The sequence below is a fragment of the Emiliania huxleyi genome (genome assembly GCF_000372725.1).
Source record: "Emiliania huxleyi CCMP1516 chromosome Unknown EMIHUscaffold_191, whole genome shotgun sequence".
Classification (NCBI taxonomy): domain Eukaryota; phylum Haptophyta; order Isochrysidales; family Noelaerhabdaceae; genus Emiliania; species Emiliania huxleyi.
In genome coordinates, this window is record NW_005200680.1 from 67,470 (window position 1) to 93,469 (window position 26,000).

Here is a 26,000-nt window from a genome sequence, read left to right on the forward strand (position 1 = left end):
CTCCAGCTGTTACAGCGACGACGCGCTGCCCAGCAAAGGCCTCGACCTTCCTCGGCAGCAGCTGGTCCTGCTCGTCGCCATGGCCCAACCGGCCACCGCCTCCGCGGCCGCAGCTCCAGACGGCGCCGTCGGCGGTGAGGGCGAGGCTGTGGTCGTATCCCGCCGACACAGCGACGACGCGCTGCCCCGCCAAGGTCTCGATCTTCTTCGGCAGTAGCTGGCGCTGCTCGTCGCCGTGGCCCAGCATGCCAGAGTCTCCCCAGCCCCAGCTCCAGAGAGCGCCGTGGTCGGCGGCGAGGGCGAGGCTGTGGCCGAGTCCAGCCGACACAGCGACGACGCGCCGGCCAGCAAAGGCCTCAACCTTCTTCGGCTGCCACTGGTTCTGGTAGTCGCCGTGGCCCAGCTTGCCCCCACCTCCACCGCCCCAGCTCCAGACGGCGCCGTCGGCGGTGAGGGCGAGGCTGTGGTGAAGTCCAGCCGACACGGCGACGACCCACTGATCAGCGAAGGCCTCGATCTTCTTCGGCAGCAGCTGGTTCTGCTCGTCGCCGTGGCCCAAGCGACCGGCTGCTCCGCGGCCCCAGCTCCAGAGGGCGCTGTTGCCGGTGAGGGCGAGGCAGTGGACTCGTCCAGCCGACACGCTCACAGCGCGCTCGCCGCCCAGCGTCGATGGGAGGCGGGTCGGCGTGTTGAGCTGCGTCACGCCCTCGCCGTGGCCAAGCAGTCCTGGGTTGAAGGACGGCGCTGAGCCGCACGACGAGAGCCGCCCCTCGCCGTCGATGAAGAGGCTGTGCCAAGCGCCCGCCGCCAGCCTCGCCGGCGGGTTCGACTCGCGCAGCAACGCCGCAAAGCACAGCCACCGCACGTGAAAGAGGAGAGAGACGGCCGCAACGCGAGCGATGTCGGCGGGGTCGCATTGAGAGAGGGCGCGCGCGAGATGAGCTCCGTGGGGAGGTCGAGGAGGCGGGTGGGCGGCGGCGTGTCTGGCGAGGGCGCGGCGGCGGAGGCGGCGGCGAGGCGGCGCGAGCTCGGCGCGGCGGGGTCGACATCGCGAGGAAAAGAATTCTTAAGACACAAGCCTGTCTCACAGCACACTGGCACGACAAGGGCGCAGACTGGCGCGGACTGGCACACACACAGGCTCACCACCGGAGCCGCCTAAGCGACTCCGTTAAGAACGGCAATGCACTCCGCACCATGCACAATGCCGCTCTCCCCGCACGCTAGCTCGTTCACCGTCTGCCACGCCACGGCGGTGTGGAGGACGACAGACAAGCGCTGCATCTGCAGCCCGTGCCAGTTCTTGGTGGTCCATGTGACCTCGTCCAGGTGCTGAGCGTGCGAAAGTTTGTTGCTCAGCTGGTTCGCCGCCTCCCTCAGGGTGCTGCGAACCTCCTTTCCGAAGCCTCCGAAAGCCTCAAAATCAAACAAACGTAGATCGCAATCCTGCTGCCGCGCAAAGGGGTAATCGCCAGGCTGCTCCGTGAGCTTTCCCTTGGGGGCATCCTCCTCCTCCCCCTCCTCCCCCTCCTCCTCGGCCTCCTCCTCCTCCCCCGCCACCGCCGCTGCCGTCGCTTCCGACGGAGACCACTTGCCGCGCCCTTTGACCAACTTGAGCAGCCCGGTCTCCGTGTTGCCAAAGCGCACATAGGCCCCCTTCCAGCCGAGCTCTCCGTCGCCGCCTGCGGCTCGCCTCGCTGCGGCTCGCCTCGCTGCGGCTCGCCTCGCTGCGGCTCGCCTCGCTGCGGCTCGCCTCGCTGCGGCTCGCCTCGCTGCGGCTCGCCTCGCTGCGGCTCGCCTCGCTGCGGCTCGCCTCGCGGCGCGCCCGGCGGTCGAGCTGAGACAGCAGCGCCAGGAGGGGCCTCCAGGTGCTCGCCGCCCCATCGCGGCGGCCGGCCGGCCGAGCTCTGCTGAAGCGTGCACGGGATGCCTTTTGCATCCAGGCGTCGTCCTGCGGAGCGCGGCCCACCGGCCGGTGGCGCGCATGCCGAGGCCAGAGTCCTCGCGGCCGGTGCCAGCGGCAGCGGTCGCGCGCGGCTGTAGCCGCGTAGGAGCCCTGGGTCGGCCACCGTGGCCGCTGCCTAGGCAGCGGCCACCATGGCAGCGCGCTACGGCGTCTGGAGATAAATTTTCCTTGGTCCCGGCGCACCCCCAGGGCTAGGGCTCTCTTGCCCGCAACCCGATATCGACCATCCGGCCCGCTGGGTGCGCTTCTTAGCTCCCCGGCCCTGGACGTGAGGTTGATGACTGCACTCCAAGTGCTCCAAGGCACAACAAGAAACTCCCTAGGCACGGGACTGGCGCGCTCTGGCACTAAGGCAAGGATACACAGTCCCTCGTGTCGCGCGCGTAAGTCCCGGTTGCCGTGCGCGCCAGCGCGTGTGGCCGCGTACCTTAGCCAAGATACGCGCGCACGGGCGTGGGTGGGTAAAAACGGTGTGTATCGCGCGCCTTGCGGGGGGGGCGCGGAAAAGAGGAACCTCTTAGCGCCATCGCCATGGTGCTGCAAGCAGCGCCGGGCGACGACGACTTACCGCCTCCCGGTCCCCCTTCGCTGAACTCGAGATACCTCGCACTCCATGTGCGAGAACGCAAGCGAGAAATGAAAGCCGACCGGCCCCCAAGTCCGGCTCACGCGCCCCGAGCTCACCATCTACCGCACTGAACACTTTCGCCCCCTCGCTCCCAACTTCAAGTTGGGTTCCAAGTCTTGGAACCCAACTTCGGCAACCGCCAACCCATCCACCATCCTGCATCCACCTCGAGGCGACTCGCCGAGCCCCCGAGATATGCCACCGCGCTCCGCGCGGTGCTGTGCAGACTCGCGCGATCTCGGGGGCGATTGCGGGCTCGCCAAAACGGGTAGTCCTCTGGCCAGACCCCCCCTATCCTGGTTCCTGCGGTAGGACCAGCTAAAAAAAGAGAGATATTAGAGTGAGACTCGGTGCACCGCACGGTGGGACGAGAAAGCGTGCCACTCAGCACTGTGCCACTCCCGGAGTCTACGGAGTCCCCACGACCCCCCAGACGCCAGAGCGCGCCGATGATCAAGCCCGCGCCTGCTGCCACTCCCGGATCATCCGGCGCAGCGTGTGGTTGGGGGCGAGGAAGCTTTGCACGAGCGCCTCGCCCGTCATCGGGCTCGTCGACTTGGTCGCGAGCCAGCGCTCGATCGCCGACCGCTCGTACGAATGCCCGTCCGCCGCCATCACCGGGTCACTCATGAGCTCGGTCGTGATCGGGCAGATGAAGTCGGCCGGCGGCTCCTCCTCCCTCGGAGCCGGCGCCTCTGCAGCCGAGGACGGCCCTTGCGCCTCCGCCGCCCGCCTCCCCTCCTCCAGCCTCGCGCTCTCCTCGAGCGCCGCCGCAAGCTCCGCCTCCTCCGCCGCCGCCACCGCCTCCTCTGCTGCCTCCTCTGCCGGCGCCTCGGCCTCTTGCGACGGCCCAGCGCCACCCCCGCCGCCCTTCTTCTTGCCCTTCTTCTTGCCCTTCTTCTTCTCCTTGGCGCACTTCTCCGACTCCTCCTCCGCCAGCAGCACCGCCGCAGCCTCCTCGGCCGCCCTCTCGGCCTCCACCCTCTCGGCCGCCGCCCTCTCGGCCACTGCCCTCTCCACCTTCGCCTCAATCTCCGCTCTCTTCGCCTCCCTCGCCGCCGCCTCAAAGGCGCACATGCACTCGGCGTGGCCCTCCTCCTTGGCCAGCTGCAGCGCTGTACGCCCGGCCGAGGTGCGCGCCGCTGCGTCTGCGCCCGCCCGCAGCAGGCAGAGCACGACGGCGGGGTGGCCCTCCAGGCACGCAATGTGCAGGGGCGTGAAGCCGCCGTCCTTGGCTTGGTTGACCGCCGCGCTGGCGCCGAGCAGCAGCCGGCAGATCTCGACATGGCCCTTGAAGCACGCGACGTACAGCGACGTGGTGCCGTCGTGCTTGGCTTGGTTGACCGCCGCGCCAGCAGCGAGAAGCAGCCGGGCGATCTCGAGGTGGCCCTGCTGGCACGCGACGGACAGCGGCGTGGCGCCGTTGACGTTGGCTTGGTCGACCGCCGCACGCGCCTCGAGAAGCAGCTGGGCGCACTCGAGCTGGCCCTTCTGGCACGCGATGAACAGCGGCGTGGCGCCGCGGCCCGTGGCTTGGTTGATCGCCGCGCCAGCCTCGAGGAGCAGCCGGGCGCACTCGAGCTGGCCCTCTTGGCACGCGGCGTACAGCGGCGTGAAGCCGCCGTCATTCTTGGCTTGGTTGACCGCCGCGCTGGCCTTGAGGAGCAGCCGCACGCACTCGAGCTGGCCCTCCTGGCACGCGATGAACAGCGGCGTGAAGCCGTCAGCGTCTGCTTGGTTCACCGCAGCGCCGGCGGTGATCATCAGACGGACGCAGTCGATCTGGCCAGCCTGGCTCGCAGCGCTCAGCGGCGTGGTGCCGTCATTCTTGGCTTGGTTGACCGCCGCGTCAGCCTCGAGAAGCAGCTGGACGATCTCGAGGTGGCCCTTCTGGCACGCGACGGCCAGCGCGGTGGAGCCAATGCCCGTCGTCGCCCCCACGCTCGCGCCGCTCTCCAGCAGCAGCCGCAATGCGTCGGCCTGCCCGTGCCAAGCGGCGTAGGTCAGCAGCGTGTGCTGGTTCTCGGCCTCGAGCCGCGCGTCGAGCAGGGCCGTGAGCGCCGCGCCGCGCGTCCGCCCGGCGAGGAGGGCGCGCAGCGAGGTCAGGTTGCCCCGGCGCAGGTCGGCGAGCGAGGTCGGGCTGATGCCGCGGCTCATGGCGCCGAGTTCGCTTTCTTTTTTTTGAGAGCGCCTTCGTTGTTAAGAGCCTGTTTGTGTCTGTGTGTCGCTCGTGCGTGTCGTCATCATCTGTCCAGCGTCCACCCATACCGCGTTGGTGTCCAGTCCGAGCCTGGCTGTTCTTCACCTTTCTACCTACCTACCTAAATAGGCTGTTCTTCACCTTACTACCTACCTACCTGTTAATAGTATAAACCCAATGGTCCCTTGCGAGCGGTCCCTCGTTGCAGTCGCACACACACACACGCCATGCCGCACCGCGCGCCCGCCCACTGCCCCGCCCAGGCGGGAAAGAGACGAGGAGATGGGACAGCAAAGGAAGTCCCGTGCCTGTGTGAGGACCGTGCCGAAGGTCTTCCCCATGCGCCTCGCCTCCTCGTCGTCGTCGCCGGCCGTCGCTTCCGTCGCCGCCGCCCGTATCTGGCTCCACCCGATCGAGACGAGCCGTGTCGAGATCAGCATGAACTCGGAGAGGATGGTGCGGCCCGCCGCCTCCCGCTCCATCCCGCCGGGGCGGAACCCCGCAGCCAGCTCCCGTTCGAGTGAGCGCATCGACGGCGAGTACGCCGGCTGCCATAGCATCGGGTACTTTAGGCCTGCTACCTCGACCCTCGGTGCGGTCTCCCGCGCGCACGCCTCGACCAGGTCAACTTGCATGTCCCAGATTCCACGGACGGCCGCCTCCCGATGCCGCGCATACTCCTCGTCCGCGGGGACGCTGCTCATCGTCCACAGGTAGTACCCCACCAAGTGCACGAGCGGCCCGTCAACGTCCGTCGCCAGGTCCGGCATGCGCAGTCGCCCCCACTCGAGGAGGCCAGCGATGGCGTCGCATGTCGGCGTCCGAGCGGGCCGCACCTTGAGCTTCTCGCTGCCGTCCCCCAGGTGCAGGACGTAGAGGGCTCCTCCTGTCATGGGGCGGAGCGCCGGTGCCAGCGCATGCATGATGTCGCGCATCGGCTCCTCGACGCCCGTGGTGCCGCGGTCGAGCGTATCCGCGACCGCCACCGCCAGCCGCGCGCTGTACAGCATGATGGGCGCCTCGGATGGCCACCTCCCCGCCCCTACTGCAGCCAGCACCGGAGGCGACGCCACTCGCCTTGTCACCCGCCCGAGGCCGCGCAGGACCGTCACCGCAGCCCCCGCCCCGAGCCTGGGCCGCTGTGCCGCGTCCCCCGTGAGCAGGCGGCCGTGTAACTCGGTGATGATCTCGCCCACCTTCTCGACCTCGAGCTTCCGCAGCGCCGCAACCAACCCCTCCATGGGCAGGGCCTGCGCCCACTTCGCCAGCGACCCCCACTCGCACTCGAAGCTCTGCTCGACGACATCCTCCGTGACGCCGTGTCCCACGTAGAAGAAGAGCGCGCACCTCATGGCCTCACCCTGGCCGAGGCCGTCGCCGCCATGGCACAGCTCGCCCGCTTTGAAGACGAGGGCGTCGCCCGGTTCGAGCATGATCGAAGGTTTGAGCCCCCCTCCTCCCCCGGGCCCCCGAATCGAGATTGGAGATTGGAGATTGGAGATGGAGATCGGAGATCTGACTGAATCCGGCCTAAGATGACGACGTTGGAGATTGGAGACTGAGGGAGGGTGTAGAGGATGTACCTTCTCTGGGGAAAGTTATTTAGGACCACCCCCCTACCGCCGCCCAGTACGTGCTCCGCAGCTGAGCCCACGCACCCCACAGCAGCTCAGGGACACAATTAGCTCGCATACGAGTGCTGGTACGCACAGCTCGACGCGTACTCGAATGCTGCCACTGTCATTCTAGCCGGCGAGCGGCGGCGTCACAGCGTCGACTCTCGCATCGCGATGAGACGCACTGCTTGCCCAGACGCGCGCTTTGGCGCGCTCCTGTGGTGCAGGAGGAAGGCCAGCGGTCGTGCTGCGCAGGCCCGGCCGTCTGGCTGAAGGGAGCAGCAGCTGGCGCTCAACAGCAACGCTGTCGAGCAGCGCAGGCAAACCACACTCCCGCCAAACCACGTGTCATTTCCCGCCAAGATTTGGCGCCAAAATGGCACTTTAGTGTCCACCTAGCCACGTGGTCGCGGCCTGAAGCTCCAAGCTTCTGGGAGTGAGGTCCCACATCACAGGGCTCCATTTGGCTCAGTTGAGGCACCGTCCAATCGTTCGCCGATGTCCGAAACCGGGGTGGTCCTAAATAACTTTCCCCAGAGAAGGTAGAGTGTAGAGCGCTGTAGAGCTGTAGAGATGTAGAGCGCTCTGGAGCGCTGTAGAGCTGTAGAGCTCTACATCCGCCGCGTGACGAACTGCGTGCGTTGTAGAGCGATGTAGAGGCGCTCTACAACGTGAAATCTCTACAACAAACTCTACATGATAAGCGGCGAACGAGGCACGGTCGCTCTCCGACATGAGGCGCGTTGCACTTGCCAGTGCTGCCCTGGCCTTCTGTCTGCCCGCCCAATGGGTGGCAGGTGCCTCTGCTGCTGTGGCATGCCTCACGGCTGCGACTGGCCGGCGCCTCGGCGCGTCAGCTCGGCTCGGCGTAGCGATAGTGGCCAGCGCAACTCGCCTGGACTCAACGCTCAGCCAGGAGCTCCCGCACGCGCTGGCGCGAGTCATGGCGCATGCAATGCGCCTGAATGCTCGCCTCGCCTCGCGCAAATGCGACCGTCCTCGCAGCCGACAGTCCACCGCCTGCTAACGAAGCACAGCGACGAATGCGGCACCGGCGACACATGGCAGGCTGGTCATGACGCAGTTATAGGGTGTTGTGTGCCGTCAGAGTGACTCTCTGTGTAGTCAGGGCCGTCCATCAGAGCTCCAGTAAGCTGGGAGACACCCCATTAGCGCGGCTCGACCTCTTTAAGCCACTGCCTTCCCGGCGGTTTGGCTGTAGAGCCTCTACAACAAACTCTACAGCAAAATCGCGCTCTACATCGCTCTACAACGCACGCAGTTCGTCACGCGGCGGATGTAGAGCTCTACAGCTCTACAGCGCTCTACATCTCTACAGCTCTACAGCGCTCTACACTCTACATCCTCTACACCCTCCCTCAGATTGGAGATTGAAGATGGAGATCGGAGATGTGGTCCGGCTGCCACTGCGACGGGCCTCCCCCCGGTGAGCTCGTACGTCCCGACTCCACTCGCAGAGGCCGCGTCAGCTCATCTCTCGCCTCCTCCGACAACTGACCCCAAGCGGCCCCCCCTGGGGCCCTCCGGCCTCGGCCTTCCGGCTCGCCGGCGGGCCCGTTATCGTATTGCGGCAACTCCCCTCCCCCAGCTCCGCCTCCCGGGTACTCCAGCCTCCGGCGGGGCTCTCTCTCTCTCTCTCTCTCTCTCTCTCTCTCTCTCTCTCTCTCGGGGCGGTTCCGGATCCCGCGGGTTCAGGATGTTGAACAGAATTCTTCTGGTGTGGCCGCGCTGCGCGCCCCACCAGTTTCGGGTTCGGCTCTGGCTCGTTCGCCCGTCTGGCCAACCACCCGCACTTCGCGGTCAAAGTGTCAGGGACTGACTGCATGCCGACGCCGCGGGAGGCTCTGCTGGCCACGCTCGGCGAGGCGGGCGTCGCCACGCTAGACGAAGCTGGCGTCGGCGAGTACATAGAGGAGCTGCTGGCTGACGCGTCCTCCGGGGAGGCAGACGAGGACGTCGCCGGCGCGGTTGGCCCGCTGCTGGTCGATGTCGGAGTGGCTGCAGACGAGGCGGCGGCCGAGCCGTTGTGCGCAGCGCTGCTGGCGGCGCTGAGCGGCACGTCTGAAGCCGCCGCCGCCGCTCCGGCTCCCGCTCCGGAGCTGCGCACGCTCGGCGCCGCCGTCAACATGCTGGCGCTGGTGACGGCGGACGAGGAGCAGGCTGTGGCCGAGGTCGCCAAGGACATGGGTCCGGTGCGAGTGAACATCAACAACAACATCTCTCACGGCGGACCCGTCAACTCGCTGATCGAGGAGCGAGGAGCGAGGAGCGAGGTGTAGGGCGAGCGGGACGGCGCCGTCGGACCTTCCTGGACCCTCGCCTGTAGGAGGACGAGAGCGAGGAGGCGGTCGCCCGCCGCTTCAAGCAGGCGCGGAGGGCGGAGAAGCAGCTCAAGCGGGCCGCCCGCCGCGAGAAGGCGATCAACATGCAGCGCGAGGAGTTCATGCGGGAGCTGACCCGCGAGCCGGTCGTGCTGCACTGGCGCGGCGGGGGAGGGGGCTCGTCCGACATGCTGCTCAAGGGCGTGTCGATGGACATCAACGGCCTCGCACTCCTCGACGAGGCGACACTAATGAACACTAATGAACACTAATGACCACTAATGAACACTAATGACCACTAATGAACACTAATGACCACTAATGACCACTAATGACCACTAATGACCACTAATGACCACTAATGACCACTAATGACCACTAATGACCACTAATGACCACTAATGACCACTAATGACCACTAATGACCACTAATGACCACTAATGACCACTAATGACCACTAATGACCACTAATGACCACTAATGACCACTAATGACCACTAATGACCACTAATGACCACTAATGACCACTAATGACCACTAATGACCACTAATGACCACTAATGACCACTAATGAACACTAATGAACACTAATGAACACTAATGAACACTAATGAACACTAATGAACACTAATGAACACTAATGAACACTAATGAACGCTAATTAACGGCCTCTCCCTCCTCGACGAGGCGACACTAATGAACGCTAATGAACACTAATGAACACTAATGAACACTAATGAACACTAATGAACACTAATGAACACTAATGAACGCTAATGAACGCTAATTAACGGCCTCTCCCTCCTCGACGAGGTGGACGTTTCCATCGTCTCCGGCCGCAAGTATGGGCTCATCGGCAGGAACGGCTTAATTAACTACTAATTAACTACTGATTAACTACTAATCAACCTCATGAGGGCTCATCGGCAGGAACGGCGTCGGCAAGACGACGTTTCTCAAGTTCCTGTCGGCGCACCGCTTCGACGGCGTGCCCGCGCACCTGCAGATCCTGCACATCGAGCAGGAGGTGCCGTCGGGCGAGGCGACCGTCCTCGAGACGGTGCTGGCGACCGACGTGGAGCGTGCGGAGCTGCTGGCGGAGGAGGCGGAGCTGCTGGCGGAGGCGGAGGAGGGGGAGGGCAAGGCGGGCGAGCCGGACGAGGCCACCCGCCCATGCGTGGGATGAGTGATGCCGCGTGCTCCTTCATGAATAGGAGGGCGAGGCGGATGCCGACGACGCGGCGGACGAGGCAGAGAGGGTGGCGCGGCTGGGCGAGGTGATCGAGGACCCGTCTCTCCCCGTCTCTCCCCGTCTCTCCCCGTCTCTCCCCACATCTCCCCACATCTCCCCACATCTCCTCATATCTCGAGGTGATCGAGCGGCTCGAGGAGATCGACTCGGCCTCGGCGCCCGGCCGCGCGGGGGCGATCCTGGCCGGGCTAGGCTTCGACGCCGAGATGCAGCAGAGATCCATATCTCCCCGAATCTCGGACCCCAGTTGCGATCCTCGCCGGGCTAGGCTTCGACGCGGAGATGCAGGCACGGCCGACCGGCTCCTTCTCCGGCGGGTGGAGAATGCGCGTCGCCCTCGCCCGCGCGCTCTTCGTCGCGCCGGACGTGCTGCTGCTCGACGAGCATTGCCCGAGATGACCCGAGCTTGTGATGAGTTGTTGTGGTTGTGAATAGGTGCTGCTGCTCGACGAGCCGACCAACCACCTCGACTTGCACGCCGTGCTCTGGCTCGAGACGCACTTGCGGGAGGAGGTGTCTCGGAGGTGTCTCGGAGGTGTCTCGGAGGTGTCTAGGCTCGAGACGTACCTGCAGGGCTGGGACAAGACGCTCGTCGTCGTGTCGCACGCGCGCTCCTTCCTCAACCGCGTGGTCAGCGACATCCTCCACTTCTCGGGCGACAAGAAGATCGTGCGGTGCGCAGCTGCGCCGACGGCCAGCGCGCAGCTCTCTTCCGTGTGACACCCCCCCCTCCCCCCCCCCCTCGCTTGCGCAGGTACAAGGGCGACTACGACAAGTTCGAGATCAGCCGCGCCGAGGCGCTGCGCGCCAACGAGGCGAGGCGCGAGGCGCAGGACAAGGCGCGGCAGCGCATGCCAAGGAGAGAGAGGTCGACCTCGGAGTCTATCTCCCCCATATCTCCCCATATCTCCCCCATATCTCTCCAAGGAGAGAGAGGTCGACCTCGGAGTCTGGCAGAGTGAGGGCAGCACACAGCCAGTTTGCGAGCAGGCGCGGCAGCACATGCATCTCCCCATATCTCCCCATATCTCCAGTTTGCGAGCAGGCGCGGCAGCACATGCATCTCCCCATATCTCCCCATATCTCCAGTTTGCGAGCAGGCGCGGCAGCACATGCATCTCCCCATATCTCCCCATATCTCCAGTGTGCGAGCAGGCGCGGCAGCACATGCATCTCCCCATATCTCCCCATATCTCCAGTTTGCGAGCAGGCGCGGCAGCACATGCATCTCCCCATATCTCCCCATATCTCCAGTTTGCGAGCAGGCGCGGCAGCACATGCAGTCCTTCATCAACAAGTTCCGCGCCTCGGCCAACCGCGCCGCCATGGTGCAGTCTCGCATCAAGGCGATGAACCGGATGGAGTGCGTGGCCGAGATCCTCGAGGACCCGTCCCTTCGCTTCGCCTTCCCTCCCCCCGAGCCGATCTCGTCGCCTGTCCTGCAAGTGGTGGACGTCGCGTTCAGCTACCCCGGCAAGCCGCCCCCCCCCCCCCCCCTCCCCCCCCTGCCCCTCCCCCTCCCTCCGCCCGCGGCTCGTCCGTGACACGTCACGTCCCCGTGACACGTCACCATATCTCCCCACATCTCCCCACATCCCCGTCCCGCAGGCAAGCCGGCCCTTTTCTCGCGCGTCAACCTCGGCCTCGACATGAGCTCGCGCGTCGCCCTCGTCGGGCCAAACGGCATCGGCAAGTCGACGCTCCTCAAGGCCAGAGATATGGGGAGATACGGGGAGATATGGGGAGATATGGGGCAAGTCGACGCTGCTCAAGGCCACAGCCCTGCGCGGCACGCTCTCGCCGCGCGGCACGGCCGTGGGTCATCGGGGGCGACCTCGAGACACTTCCTAGACACCTCCTGGACGCTCCCTAGACATCTCCTAGTCGCTGCTTGTCTAGGTCATCATCGGCGACCTCGAGCCGAGCCGCGGCAGCGTCACCCGCGCCGCGCGGCTGCGCATGGGTTGCTTCTCGGCAGCACGTCGGCCTTCCCCACGGCACGTCACCGACACGTCCTCGACGCGTCCCGCAGGCCGATTCAGCCAGCACCACGTCGACCAGCTCGACCTCTCCCTCACCGCGCTCGAGGCGTTCCAGAGGCAGTTCCCCGCCGCCAAGCCGCTCGAGATCCGGGCCCACCTCGGGTCGATGGGCCTCGGCCTTTCCTAGACCTTTCCTAGAACCTTCCTGGAACCTTCCTGTAGGCCCACCTCGGATCGATGGGCCTCGGCGGCAACACGGCGCTCCAAAAGATGTCGACCCTGTCTGGCGGCCAAAAGTCGAGGGTCGCCCGCGAACGGGTGGCAGGAGAGGGGTCGACTCGTGGCTGACGAACGGCGCCGTGTCTTTCGTTGTTTAGGTCGCCTTTGCGCAGATCATGCACCGAGGTCCTCTCGTGGGTACGACCTCCTGCGAAGGATTCCGTGAATCAATACTCGACGCGGTGGAGATTACCCGAGATTACCCGAGATCACTCGACCTCGACGCGGTGGAGGCGCTGGTCTTCGCCACGCGTCCGCGACCCGTCGTCTGAGTGGTCCTGGAGCATTCGGCCCGCAGGTGGAGGCGCTGATCCACGCGCTGCAAGAGTGCGAGTGCGGCGCTCCTGCCCCGCACGGTGGGACATGTGCATGTCCGCGGTCGGTGATGTGGCGGGGACGTGTACCACAGGTGCGGGCTGCTCGTCATCTCCCACGACGAGCACCTCGTCACCTCGATCTGCGAGGAGCTGTGGGTCGCCGAGCCCGGCCGCGTCCGCCTGCTCCGCTCGCCCCACCCCGAGAGCGAGTCGGCGGTCGGCGGGTGGCGCACGCGGGTGTGGCGCGGGAGCCTCCTCGGAGCCTCCTCGACTTCCCTGTAGGCCTTTGACGAGTACCGCCGGCAGCAGCTGCGACTGGCGAAGCGGCAGGGGCTGCTGCCGCAGGCTGCGGGGGCGCGGCTGGAGGAGGAAGAGAGGGAGGAGGAGGAGCGCGAGGCGCGGGAGAGGGAGGCGGCGGCAGCCAACGCCAAGCCCAAGTTCGAGTTCTACCGCGCGGGCGTCAAGCCCAAGGCGGAGGGGGCGGCTGGAGGCGGGGCGGCGGGGACGCCGCCGGGGACGAGATGAATCTACTGTCTCTTGCCATCTGCCAGAACCCACCTTTAGGCAGAGCGCCACCTCTGGTACTGCCAGAGCGATTCCCTTTCCCGCCCTTAGCCTTGCGCGCGCGGGGTGTGCTCGCTCTGCCTGGCCGTCTTTTGTGCTCTTTGTATGTACACCGCGTAAAGTACACAAGCACACGTCGATTCTGCGTACTGCGATCTCCGGGCCGAGGCGCGCGCTCGAGACCGCGGGAGCCGCGAGGGTGTAAGCCGCTCCACCCCATCTGGATCTTGGCCTCTCCCGAGTCGGTCGCACTCCTATACCAGCCACGCGCCCCTCGAAACCCGCTCACTCCTTCGACCACACCTCGATCTTCTTGGGCAGCAGCTGGTTCGACAGGTCCTCTCCGTGGCCTAGGCAGCCGTCCTCGCCCGCGCCCCAGGTGAAGACGGCGCCGTCGGCGGTGCGGGCGAGGTTGTGGTGGCCTCCAGTCGACACAGCGATGATGCGCTGCCCAGCAAAGGCCTCGACCTTCTTGGGCAGCAGCTGGCGCTGCTCGTCGCCGTGGCCCAGCTTGCCATAGTCTCCATCGCCCCAGCTCCAGACAGCGCCGTCGGCGGCGAGGGCAATGCTGTGGTACGCTCCAGCCGACACAGCGACGATGCGCTGGTCAGCCAGAGCCTCGATCTTCTTCGGCAGCAGCTGCAGCTCCTGGTCGCCGTGGCCCAGCTGGCCTTGCCCTCCATAGCCCCAGCTCCAGACAGCGCTGTCGGCGGTGAGGGCGATGCTGTGGTACAGTCCAGCCGACACAGCGAGGACGCGCTGGCCAGCAAAGGCTTCGATCTTCTTTGGCAGCAGCTGGCTCTGCTGGTCGCCGTGGCCCAGCCTACCGTCGCCTCCAAAGCCCCAGCTCCAGACGGCGCCGTCGGCGGTGATGGCGAGGCTGTGAGCATCTCCAGCCGACACAGCGACGACGTGCTGGCCAGCGAAGGCCTCGACCTTCTTCGGCTGCAGCTGCTCCTGCCCGTCGCCGTGGCCCAGCATGCCATCCTCTCCCCATCCCCAGCTCCAGAGCGCGCCGTCGGCGGTGAGCGCGAGGCTGTGGAAGCCTTCAGCCGACACAGCGACGATGCGCTGGCCAACCAAGGCCTCGATCTTCATTGGCAGCAGCTGGTGCTGCTCGTCGCCGTGTCCCAGCTTGCCGCCCCCGCCGCTGCCCCAGGACCAAAGGGCGCCGTCCGCGGAGAGAGCGAGGCTGAAGTATCGTGACGCCGCCACACAAATTGCGCGCTCGCCGCCAAGCGGGGAAGGGAGACGGGTCGGCGTCTTCAGCTGAAGCACGCCCTCGCCGTGGCCGAGAAGGCCTGGAAACTCCTCCCGGTCCTCCTCTTCGTCCTCCTCGTCCTCCTCGCTCTCCGCTGCCGCGCCGCACGACGAGAGCAGCCCCTCGCCGTCGATGAAGAGGCTGTGCCGTGCGCCCGCCGCCAGCCTCGCCGGCGGGTTGGCCTCGCACAGCAAGGCATAGAAGCACAGCCACCGCACGGCGCAGCTCTCGCCCTCTGACTGCGCCGGCAGCTCGTAGCCGGCCTCTTGCAGGCGCAAGCGGATGGCCTCCAGCGCAAGCGAGGCGTGGAAGAGGAGCGAGACGGCCGCGACGCGAGCGATGTCGGCGGGGTCGCAGCGAGAGAGGGCGCGCGCGAGGAGCTCCGTGGGGAGGTCGAGGAGGCGGGTGGGCGGCGGCGTGTCTGGCGAGGGGGCGGCGGAGGCGGTGGAGGCGAGGCGGCGCGAGCGGCGGCGCGGCGGGGTGGACATCGCAAAAAGAATTTTACGAATAAACACGATTCAATTGGGGTGTCTGTTTTCTTTCTTTCTCGCCGCAGAAAAAGAATTTATTTAGCCCGCACACTACCTCAGATCGGTAGCTCTAGGGAACTAGCGCTTCCGCTTGGCCAGCCCTCCCACATCCAAATATTGGCCTCTCCCGAGCCGGTCGTACTCTCGAGTCGTACTCCTATCAGCCACGCGCCCCTCGCCCCCCTCTCACTCCTGCGACCACACCTCGATCTTCTTGGGCAGCAGCTGGTTCGACAGGTCCTCTCCGTGGCCTAGGCAGCCGTCCTCGCCCTTGCCCCAGGTGAAGACGGCGCCGTCGGCGGTGCGGGCGATGCCGTGGTGGCCTCCAGCCGAGACAGCGACGACGCGCTGGCCAGCAAAGGCCTCAACCTTCTTGGGCAGCAGCTGGCGCTGCTCGTCGCCGTGGCCCAACCGGCCACAGACTCCATAGCCCCAGCTCCAGACGGCGCCGTTGGCGGTAAGGGCGAGGCTGTGGTCGCCTCCAACTGTCACAGCGACGATGCGCTGGTCAGCCAGAGCCTCGATCTTCTTCGGCAGCAGCTGCCTCTGCTCGTCGCCGTGGCCCAGCCTACCAAGGCCTCCCCAGCCCCAGCTCCAGACAGCGCTGTCGGCGGTGAGGGCGAGGCTGTGGCCGCCTCCAGCCGACACAGCGACGACGCGCTGGCCAGCTAAGGCCTCGATCTTCATTGGCAGCAGCTGGTCCTGCTGGTCGCCGTGGCCCAACTTGCCACAGGCTCCACGGCCCCAGCTCCAGACGGCGCCGTCGGCGGTGAGGGTGAGGCTGTGGTACAGTCCAACCGAAACAGCGACGACGCGCTGGCCAGCAAAGGCCTCCATCTTCTTGGGCTGCCACTGGTCCTGCCGGTCGCCGCCGTGGCCCAGCTCGCCGTCCCCGCCGCTGCCCCAGGACCAAAGGGCGCCGTCCGCGGAGAGAGCGAGGCTGAAGTATCGTGACGCCGCCACACAAATTGCGCGCTCGCCGCCAAGCGGGGAAGGGAGACGGGTCGGCGTCTTCAGCTGAAGCACGCCCTCGCCGTGGCCGAGAAGGCCTGGAAACTCCTCCCGGTCCTCCTCTTCGTCCTCCTCGTCCTCCTCGCTCTCCGCTGCCGCGCCGCACGACGAGAGCAGCCCCTCGCCGTCGATGAAGAGGCTGTGCCGTGCGCCCGCCGCCAGCCTCGCCGGCGGGTTGGCCTCACACAGCAAGGCATAGAAGCACAGCCACCGCACGGCGCAGCTCTCGCCCTCTGGCTGCGCCGGCGGCTCGTAGCCGGCCTCTTGCAGGCGCAAGCGCAAGCGGATGCCCTCCAGCGCAAGCGAGGCGTGGAAGAGCAGCGAGACGGCCGCGACGCGAGCGATGTCGGCGGGGTCGCAGCGGGAGATGACGCGCGCGAGAAGCTCGAGGGGCAGGTCGGTGAGGGGGCAGTGTGCGGCGGCGGCGGCGGCGGCGGCGAGGCGGCGCGAGCGGCGCCGCGGGGCAAACATCGCGACGAAAAGAATTTAAACAAACGCCGCGAAAAGAATTTTACCAGGCAAGATGGCACGACACGATTCACGCGACAAGCGAGGCGCTGGCGACGGCTTCCTCAGAAGCCGTCGCCCGCACCACAGGAGCAGTCACACCACCACTCCCACTCCGGCGCCCACCCACTCCCCACCCCGACATCCCCACCCCACCGCGACGAAAAGAAACTGAGTGGCCACTGGCACTTACCTCCGTGCACTCATTAAAATCCCTGTGTGGTGGCGGCGTGCCGTTCGGTGCTTTTCTTTCTTCTTTTTCCCGTGCACTCGACCGCCGGGCCCCCGCCCGCCCCTGGCAAGCCGTTTACCGCGAAAGCTTGCCAGAGACGGGCACGGTCGCGCCTCCCACCGTCCAGGCGGCGCTTCTCGGCTCCGTGGCTCAGATCGCGACGCTGTCCGCTGTTTGGCTGCGATACACATCGGTGGCGAGCTGCGTCCCCGATCCTCGGGGCTGCTGGCACGATCCCTGGCCCCTGGGCCAGGCAGGTCTTGATCACGCTGACAATCTGCCTGTCGCTGTGGCTACTCTCGCTGCGCACGATCCGCTCCAAGGGCACCTCCGACCCTTCCATCGTCGTACGTCGACCGCCTCTGGTCCATCCTGCTGGCACTGGTACGCGCCCGCGGCGACGGCCTGGGGGCGGGGCGGGCGGCGCAAGTGCGCTGCGCTCTTCAGCATGCGTTCGCCTCTTCCCACTCCCGGATCTGCCGGCGCAGCGTGGTGGTTGGGAGCGAGGAAGCTTGCACCAGTGTTTTGCGAGAAGAAAAACGTGCGGATACGCTGCATCATCCTCCATTCCGTGCCTCCAATGCTTGCTGGTAGCCAGCGTGAGAAGCTCGCGGCGCTCATTGAGTCTTCTGCGGCTCGCGCCGCCGCCGAGACGTTGAAGCAGGAGGCAGAGGAGCACGACGACGAATCATCTTTCGAGTCGATTGCCGATGCGCAGGACATCTCTGAGATGGTGCCGGCGGAGGAGGAGGACATCTCTGCGGCCGCCCCGCCCGCCGTGGCGCCGGAGTCGCCGACTACGGCCGTTCCACCGTCGCCCCAATCGGACCTCGCAGCGCAGGCTCTCCCGTCGCCAGAGCCGCCGCCGCCACCCTCGCCACTGCCGCCACCCTCGCCTCCGCCCACGCCGCCGACTTTCGACGAAGTCGAGGCCAAGGACTTGGCGCCGGCGGCGCCGGCCAAGGATTTGGCGCCCGCGGCGCCGGATAAGGAGCCGGCGCCCGCCCCGAACAAGCGGCCAGCTGCCCCACGCCCCGTCCTGCTCGGCCTCCTCCTCCTGCTCGCGTCGGGCGTCGGCCTCGGCCTACTTTTCCGCCCCTCGGCGGTCGCGGTCGCGGTCGCCACGCCCGCCCCGCCCCCGCCGCACGCCTTTGTGGTGGGCGTGCGCGCCATCTCCGCCAAAGCAGAGCTGCTGCCCGCCATCACCGCAAACGCCTCTGCCGGCGCCGCGCAGTGGGCTCGCGGCGCAGGCCTGGCGACTGGCCGGCAGGTGTCTCGCGGCGCGTCTGCAGGCGCGGCGACGCTTTCTGCCGCGGCGGCGAGCGCGTCCAAGCAAGCCTCGCGCGGCGCCGCTTCCGGCGCGGCGCTGCTCCGCGCCGCTGCGACGGCGGCAGCAACAGCGGCGGCGGCATCCGCGCACACGGCCAAGGCGGGGACGGCTTGGGCGGCGGCGGCGGCGGCCAACGCCTCGGCGACGGCCAGGCAGCGCTCGGCCCCCGCCCTCTCCGCCGCCGCGTCTGCCCTCTCCTCCGCGGCAGCCAACTGGTCCAAGGAGGCGGCGCGGCGCGGCCGAAAGCTGGCCGCTTCAGGCAAATGCGTCGCCGCCGCCGCTGGCGCCGCCCTCGCCGCCCTCCCCGGCGCCGGCGCCGCCCTCGCTGGAAACGCCTCCTCCGCCGCCGCCGCTGCCGTCGCCGCCGCAGGCCCCCACGTCGCTGCGCTGCGGTCGGGTCTCGAGGCGGCCTCTCGAGGTCTCGAGGGGGCGGTGCGGCGGAGGCTGCGATATGAGTCGCACCGCGTGAGCAGCGTCTCTTCACACCGCCCGCTGTGAACAGGTGCGGCTGCGGCTGCAGATCATCCGTGCCGCGGAGAAGCGCGGAGTGGCGGAGGCCCCGGCGGAAGCGAGGCCGCAGAGCGTGTGGTGGTGAGAGGCGGTTTCCTCGGAGCAGCGCATTTCCCGCCCCCTACCGCCGCGCGATTCCCGCCTGGAAGGGGTAGGGGGCGTGGGAGAGCGCGATCTCTGCTTGACGCATGTGCCCCCCTGCGGGAGGGAGGGGGAGGGGGTTGGGGTGGGGGTGAGGGGGAGGGCAAGCTAGATGTCTGCGCCCGCCGTCGGTCCCACCCCGCGTGTCGAGTCCCCTCTGTGCAGTTGACCCTCTGGGGAACGGGCTAGGATGTTTACGGTGTGCCGCTGTGTGCGATCTCTGTCCGCTGCGAGGGGTGAGGGCGTCGCTAGGTCTGTATTGTCGTCGGGGCCCGAGTGTCGGCATGGCTCATCCACGGCGCCGGCGACCGGCGTCGCGGGCGGCCTGTACCCCTGTTCCATCTCGTGGGGTTCTCGGGTATCTCTCTGTGTCTGGGCACCATGGCACCATGCCGTGTCTCATGTGAGGCCTCGTCTCTGTCAGTGGAGGTGCACGCGCGGTGCGCGGACTGTGGTCATGATTTCTTCCGCGGGCTTCGCATGAGTTTTTTCGCGATTAAATAAAGACGGTCTGAAAATAAAACCGACGCGCGTTGCGAGAGCGCGGACAGCGAGAACACGAAATACGGCGTGTTGGCCGTGTTGGAGTGCACGAGGGGGGTGAGGGACGAGGCGGGAGAGGGGCACGGGAGAAAGGAGGGTGGAGGGATCTGAAAGGAGAGGGGAGAAGGGGCTGCGAGAGCACCTCCGGGGAGCTGCGCCGACGCGCAGGAGGGCTCATCACTCAGAGGTGCTTTGGAGAGGCTAAGGGGCTGACGGGAGGAGATCGATCAACGAAGCGCGCGCGGCTGTGGTGTGTGTGTGTGTGTGTGTGTGTGTGTGTGTGTGTGTGTGTGTGTGTGTGTGTGTGTGTGTGTGTGTGTGTGTGTGCGTGCAAGGCGTCCGCTACGCCCAGCTCGTGCTCACGCGCGGGTGCGAGACGGCGGAGTCGCGAGACGACGAAACGGCAGACCTACCTCGCCAGACCTCGCCACTGTGGGAAGTGTCTAGGAAGTGTCTAGGAAGTGTCTAAGACGGCAGACCTACCTCGCCAGACCCCGCCACTGTGGCGATCGGACGGCGGAGCGGAGGAGGGAGATAGGAAAGCCCGAAGGGGGGGTATGCGCAGGGAGGGGGCATGGGCAGGGAGGGGGGGGGGCGCAGCGCTCCTCCGCTCCTCCTTGGACTCGCTGGGCGCCTAGACACTTCCTGGACACTTCTTAAACACTTCCTTGTTCACACCTCCTTGGACTCGCTGGGCGCCGAAGCTGCGAGCTGCGGCGGCGACGGCCCCCGGCCTGCCCCCGCCCCCGCCCCCGCCCCGCCCACCTCGTCCCCGCCGCCGCAGCTGAACCAGATCCCATCGTCCGCCGCCGCGGTCGCCTGCACAGAGGGCTCCAAGAAGGCTCACGCGAGGGGCGGCAAGCGGCGACTCCTTCTTTTGCGGCGGTCGCCGGGGCGAGGACGCTTGCGTCTGCCGGCCCCGCCGGAGGTGCGGGCCCGGCAGGCCCGGCGGGCACCGCTGCCTGCGGCGGCGGAAGGAGGTGTGAACAAGGAAGTGTCTGGGAAGTGTCTAGGAAGTGTCTAAGACGGGGCACCGCTGACTGCGGCGGCGGAAGGCCCAAGTGCAGCCCCCCGAGCGCCGCCGCCAAAGGCGTGCCGTCCGCGCCGCCGCCCGGCAGAGCGTGCGGCTGCGGCATAGGTGCGACTTGTGGCATCGGCATGGGCGAGAGCTGCATCGGTTGCTGCATCGGCGGCGGTTGCATGCTCGGCGGGCGCGGTATAGGCTGCGCCGGCAGGAACATGCCTGGCGGGAGGAGCGAGGAGGTGCGAGGTGTGAGCAAGGAAGTGCCTAGGAGGTGTCTAGGAGGTGTCTAGGAGGTGTCTAGGAACATGCCTGGCGGGAGGACCGCCGCCGGCGGGTGGAGAGGCGCCATCATCGAGACAGACGACTCGGCCAGCTTGGAGAGCACGGCGCTGGTCGCGGCGCAAACCGCGTGCGAGGGGCCTGCAGACGAGATATGGGGAGGTATGGGGGAGATGTGGGGAGATATGGGGGAGATAGACTTGCGAGGGGCCTGCAGACGAGATATGGGGAGGTATGGGGGAGATGTGGGGAGATATGGGGGAGATAGACTTGCGAGGGGCCTGCAGACAAGAGTAGGCTGCGAGTCAAGAAGAGGAGGCTGGTAGTGGCGGCGCAGGAGCGCGTGGTGTCGGCCCGAGAGGGAAAGGAGCCTCCACCCTTGCGCCGCCTGGTCACAGCTGCAGGTGTGAAGAGACGCTGTTCAGGGCTGCCGCAGAGGAGCCTCCGCCCTTGCGCTTCCTCCTCCCTCGGCAGCTCGAGGGCGATGCCAGCCTCGCGGAGGGCCTTGCAGAGCAGTCCTCGACGAGTGAGATCTGGGGAGATGTGGGGAGATGTGGGGAGATATGGGGAGATATGGCCTTGCAGAGGAGTCCTCGACGAGTGAGATATGGGGAGATGTGGGGAGATATGGGGAGATATGGCCTTGCAGAGGAGTCCTCGACAAGTGAGATATGGGGAGATGTGGGGAGATGTGGGGAGATATGGCCTTGCAGAGGAGTCCTCGACGAGTGAGATGTGGGGAGATGTGGGGAGATATGGGGAGATATGGGGAGATATGGCCTTGCAGAGGAGTCCTCGACGAGTGAGATATGGGGAGATGTGGGGAGATGTGGGGAGATATGGGGAGATATGGCCTTGCAGAGGAGTCCTCGACGAGTCAGGGATCCACTCACTCTCGAGGAGGGACTTGCAAGCGGGGATGTGGTGAGATAGGGGAGACTTGCTAGCGGAGGACAGAGCAGACTCGACGGCTCCGGCGAGGCGCGAGGAGCGGGGAGGAGGGCTCTTGGGCCCTGCGCCCCGCCCGCCCACTCGCTAGCACTCGAGCTCGCGTCTCTCTCCCGCTAGTAGGCGGCACCTTGAGAGATGGGGAGAGTTGGGGAGATATGGGGAGACCTCTCTCCCGCCAGCAGGCGGCACCTTGAGCCCTGCGCCGCTCTTGCCGACGACGCTGCCGACCGCCTCACTGGGCAGTAGCACCTGCGATTGGCTCGAGCGGGTGCTGTCCTGCGGTACGCTGCCGTCTCCGACCGCCTCGCGATGGGGGCGGCGTCACCCGCAGGTGGACGAGAGATGTCTAGGAAGTGTCTAGGAAATGTCTAGGAAGTGTCTAGGGCGGCGTCACCCGCAGGTGGACGGGGCAGGAGGTGCCGTCTGGGCTGCGCAGGCTGGAGGGCTCCGGCCCCGATCCTATGCCATACACCGTCAAGCGTACACGCGTGATAGCGTACACGCGTGATAGGGCTTGAGCCGGCTGGCGGGCTCCGGCCCCGAGCCTAGCTTGCGGCAGAGGAGGTCGAGGTGTGAACAAGGACGTGTCTAGGAGGTGTCTAGGAAGTGTCTAGGCCCCGAGCCTAGCTTGCGGCAGAGGAGGTCGAGGCAGCGCAGCTGCTTCGCCACGGGAGGCCGGATCGTGAGCAGGCGGCCACCGAACCACTCGCCACGCGCGAGCTCAAAGTGGGCGCCGCTCTCCTAACGAAACCCAGTCCGGGTGGCGGCTCAGGGGTCACAGTCGGGGAGGCTGCAGTCCCACCGTGGGCGCCGCTTCCGCCTTGCGGATGTCTAGGAAGTGTCTAGGAAGTGTGTCTAGGAGAGTGTCTAGGAGAGTGTCTAGAGCTGCTTCCGCCTTGCGGATGTCGCGCAGGCCGGCGCCCGCCTTGCCGACCAGGTGGCCGACCCGGATCGACTCGAGCAGCAGCCGCGCCGACCCGACCGGCGCTGCCGAGACCGGGTGCGGTGCGAGAGGCCGGCCACCCATCCCCATCATGCCGCCCGGCGCCGTGACGGGCGCGAGGCTGGGCTGCGACATCATCTGCACCATGATGTGCTGTGCCTGCTGCACCTGCTCCGGCGTGCCCGTCAGCTGGATCTCGCGGTCGCCGTTCTCGAGCGCCTCCCTCGGCACGTGGGCTCGGACACGCGCGAGGCGCCAGAGGTGGCGGAGGCCCGAGCCGCCCGGGCCGATGACCTTTCCGATGCGCGAGCCGGGGCAGGTGACGACCACGGACACGTACATGGGCTGAACGACGCCCTGCGGCTCGACATGCCCGAACATTCGGGCCAGAAGGGCGACAACTCTGACGCAGCGCTGCCAGCGATTGCCACTTCGCCCCCCTGAGGGTTCGGCTCAGACGCGCCACGGGAGGACTGACTTCCGATCAATATCTGTGGGGACGCAGCTCTGAGCGCCCAGCGACGCGTGCCGGATGGAGTCCGGCCGCGGGTGACTAGGGAAGTTCGCTCAGGATGTGTGGCAGTCAGTTCGGCTGAGTGTCTTGTCTTGTGGTTCTGTGTGTCGCTCCCTCCTGTGTGACCGTCATCGCCCGTCTAGCGTCCACCCATACCGCGTTGGTGTCCCAGTCGTTGGTCGGACTGTGTTTCGCCTTCCCATCAATCAATCAATATCTGTGAGCACCCACAAGCGAGCTTTTGCTCTTTTACTACCCAGACGTCGAGACATTCTGTGTGAGCGCACCCCGCTTTTTGATACTCCTCAAGCTCAAGATCGGCGAAAGTTGTGTCTTCAGCCTGCTCCCCCCGCAAGGCGCGCGATACACACTTTCTGAGATGCGAATCAGTATGTGTAGGAAGCAGCCGGATATAACTGGGGCCCCGGACGTAAGTGTATGATACGTTACGCACTTAGCCCCGTGCACTCGTCCACTCGACCGCCCTCGCCTCTCTCTCTCTCTCTCCCTCTGTCTGTCTGCCACAGCGCAGGCCGCAGCGCAAGCACAGGCGGCGCTGCGGCTGCGGCGGCGCGCGAACTACCCTAAATCAGGAGGGGGGGAGGCACCTCTGGACGAGCGGCCCTTTCAGGATGCTCACTCCTCGAGGTCCTTGCGATCACTTGCGTCCGAACGGCCGGGATGGCGGACGCTGCTGCCGGGGGGCTGCGCTGCTCGCCCTGGCGATCCCGTCTGAAACATCGCCCGACGAGACTTCGTCCGCGCTTCCGGCATAGACGGCCCAGCCGCTGGAGCGCCCGCGGCTCGACGTCGAGTCGAAGCTGCGCACGGATAGGGCGAAGCCGCTCTCTTGGTGCGTGACCCACTCAAGCGCGCTCCACTGCGGCGGCGCCGCCGTGTCCGGGGGTATCATGACGCCGGGGGGTGGCGACGGTGCGCGCCGCCGGAAGCGCTTGGCCGTCCCACCTCCCTTGGGGCGCTCCGTCGCCGCCCGGCGCTCCGTCGCCGACCGCGGCGGCGGGCCGCCCTCGCGCGGCGCCGACGAAGCCGTTGCCTCGCGGCCGGCCACCAGAGGAGTGGTCGCCGCCACGTCGTCCTCTGGCAAAGCGCCCCTCTCCACCGGGCGTAGGTCAGCGTATGCCCTCGACCTCAGCGACGACGGCGACAAGAGACCTGCGCCGCCGGTCGAGGCCGCGAGGATCGCGGACGCCAGCGAGGGCTCCGTCGAGACCGGCGCGTCGAAGGACGCGGGTGGAAGCTTCTCGGAGCTCAGCCGCCTCAGGTGCGCCTCGAGATGGTCGACGCCGGCCTCGACGTCCACCGTCGAGTGGCGGGCGCGCACGCGCTCCACTGTGGGGGTACCGGCGGCGGACCAGCGCGCGGAGCTGCCGCGCGCGTGCCGGAAGCTGCGCTGGAAGCTGTGGCGGGCGCTGTAGCGGACGCTGGACCAGCGCGAGCTGGACCAGCGGCTCAGCGGCGACTTGTAGCGGCAGATGCGGCGCACGACGCAGAGCATCACCAAGGCAGCGCACCTGGCGGGCGCGAGGCAGAGCGCTGGCCTCTTAGTATGAATACTCTCTCAGCATGCGCGGGACGGCACTCGGCAGGCGATGAGGAGTGGTGGCGCACAGGACGGCGAGGGCGTAGGCGACGAAATACGCGATCCTGCGAGCGGCGGCGGGAGGAAATTGTAGCGAAGCAGCGGCGGTCCAGTGGTGTGGAGCGGACTCTGCGGCCGCGCTGGCAATGGTGGTGGTAGTGGAGCTGGGGGAGCGTTGCTCTGCTATGTAAGCAGTCCTGTTCCAGTCGGTGGCCGTGCCGTCGTCCATTTTGTCAGCAGACCACCACGGTGGAGAGCTGGGCGAAAGGCTCGGCGGCGGGCTCAGTGGCGGGAGGATCGGCGGCGGCAGGAGCTCAGTGGCGTTCGGCTCAGTGGCGTTCGGCTCAGTGGCGTTCGGCTCAGTGGCGTTCGGCTCAGTGGCGTTCGGCGGCAGGATCGGCGGCGGCCAAGGCGGCATCGGCGGCAGGATCGGCGGCGGGCCGTTGTGGCGAATTCAAGCGAGGCAGGCGAGAGAGCAAGCGCCGTTTAGCGGCGCCAGTTTCTTTGTTTTTTGAGCGGTTCGTGCTACGAACGAACAAACCCCCACTTCCCTCCTCCAGCCGGCCCCGCCGATGTCACCACCATGGAGCATGGTCACCACCCCTCCTCCTCCCACTCCTCCTCCTCCTCCTCCGCCCCGCGCCCCCGCTTGCGCGGCGCGAGGTGCGCCAAGTACGGGTTGTACCGCTCCTCCGCGGGCGCCGACGGCTCGTCCCCGTCTTCGGCCGCCCGGCGTGCCGCCGCCCGCTCCTCCGCCTCCTTCTTCTTCGCCTCGGCGGCGGCGGCCGCCGCCTGCGCCGCCCTCTCCGCCGCCGCCAGCCTCGCGCGCCTCTCTGCCCGCATCGGCTCGATCTCCTCGGCAGAGAGGAGCGCGCTGCCTAGGAAGTGTCTAGGAAGTGTCTAGGAAGTGTCTAGGAAGTGTCTAGGAATGATCTCCTCGGCAGAGAGGAGCACGCTGCATACGGTGTGAATACGCCGACATGAGGGCACGAGAATACGGCATTGTGCAGCGTATTGAGAGCACCGCGTGAAGACGAGGGGTGCGACTACAGTGAATTCGGCTGAGAGTACGGCCGAATACAGCGGAACGCGTGTCCCCTCGAGCGCTACGAGGAATACAGCGGAACACGTGTCCATCTTCTAGGGCGCGCTGCCGTCTCGCGCTCCGGAGACGCGCCGCAGCAAGTGCACGCCCAACGACCCGTCGCCACCGCTCGGCGCGCACGCCACCAGCGCCAGCGGCGGCGCCTCGCCAGCCACCTCGCCAGCCTCCTCAGCGGGGGCCGTGCGGGAGCCGCCCTCCGCCGCCGCCGCCGCCGCCGCCTCGGCCGCCGCTTCGGTGGCGGCAGAGTCGAGGTAGAGCTCAACGCCCTCCGCCTGCGCGGAGGAGGGGGCCGGGGAAGGGCGGCTCGGCCGCTAGGGGGGAGGGGGAGGGGGAGGGGGGGGAGGGGGGAAGGGGGAGGGGGGGAGGAGGGGG

The 26,000-nt window shown here is 67.0% G+C and overlaps 6 protein-coding genes across 6 annotated transcripts in view; 2 read left to right on the plus strand and 4 right to left on the minus strand.

Moving 5' to 3' along the window:
• Positions 1-1,158: 1,158 nt before the first annotated feature.
• EMIHUDRAFT_233385 (hypothetical protein) lies at positions 1,159-2,499 on the minus strand (the record flags this gene model as incomplete). The annotated part of the gene is made up of 5 exons (XM_005782205.1): positions 1,159-1,446; positions 1,561-1,670; positions 1,970-2,081; positions 2,150-2,313; positions 2,481-2,499. The coding sequence occupies 5 exons, from the start codon at positions 2,497-2,499 to the stop codon at positions 1,159-1,161; spliced, it is 693 nt and encodes a 230-aa protein (XP_005782262.1).
• A 5,755-nt stretch (positions 2,500-8,254) lies between these two features.
• EMIHUDRAFT_456686 (hypothetical protein) lies at positions 8,255-12,385 on the plus strand (the record flags this gene model as incomplete). The annotated part of the gene is made up of 15 exons (XM_005782206.1): positions 8,255-8,623; positions 8,758-8,933; positions 9,684-9,828; positions 9,968-10,030; positions 10,125-10,197; positions 10,274-10,371; positions 10,441-10,493; positions 10,560-10,679; positions 10,760-10,844; positions 11,271-11,478; positions 11,614-11,714; positions 11,905-11,968; positions 12,038-12,138; positions 12,210-12,290; positions 12,365-12,385. Coding segments are annotated over 15 exons (1,758 nt in total), but the record flags the coding sequence as incomplete, so codon positions are not given.
• A 4,883-nt stretch (positions 12,386-17,268) lies between these two features.
• On the plus strand, positions 17,269-18,613 carry EMIHUDRAFT_113521 (hypothetical protein; the record flags this gene model as incomplete). Its single annotated transcript, XM_005782207.1, has 2 exons — positions 17,269-18,450; positions 18,521-18,613. The coding sequence occupies 2 exons, from the start codon at positions 17,269-17,271 to the stop codon at positions 18,611-18,613; spliced, it is 1,275 nt and encodes a 424-aa protein (XP_005782264.1).
• Positions 18,614-19,884: 1,271 nt separating this feature from the next.
• EMIHUDRAFT_233390 (hypothetical protein) lies at positions 19,885-22,790 on the minus strand (the record flags this gene model as incomplete). Its single annotated transcript, XM_005782208.1, has 7 exons — positions 19,885-19,923; positions 19,978-20,031; positions 20,247-20,393; positions 21,656-21,742; positions 21,861-21,925; positions 22,165-22,207; positions 22,401-22,790. 7 exons carry the CDS (start codon positions 22,788-22,790, stop codon positions 19,885-19,887), a joined length of 825 nt encoding a protein of 274 aa, XP_005782265.1.
• A 791-nt stretch (positions 22,791-23,581) lies between these two features.
• Positions 23,582-24,752, minus strand: EMIHUDRAFT_233391 (hypothetical protein; the record flags this gene model as incomplete). The annotated part of the gene is made up of 4 exons (XM_005782209.1): positions 23,582-23,803; positions 23,993-24,455; positions 24,553-24,588; positions 24,652-24,752. 4 exons carry the CDS (start codon positions 24,750-24,752, stop codon positions 23,582-23,584), a joined length of 822 nt encoding a protein of 273 aa, XP_005782266.1.
• A 911-nt stretch (positions 24,753-25,663) lies between these two features.
• EMIHUDRAFT_233392 (hypothetical protein) overlaps positions 25,664-26,000 on the minus strand; it is a gene marked incomplete at both ends in the record, with an annotated part of 3,193 nt that continues 2,856 nt past the window's right edge. Inside the window, one exon of the mRNA XM_005782210.1 lies at positions 25,664-25,795. Within this exon, the coding sequence (XP_005782267.1) occupies positions 25,664-25,795 (132 nt within the window). The remainder of the gene's footprint in view (positions 25,796-26,000) is intronic.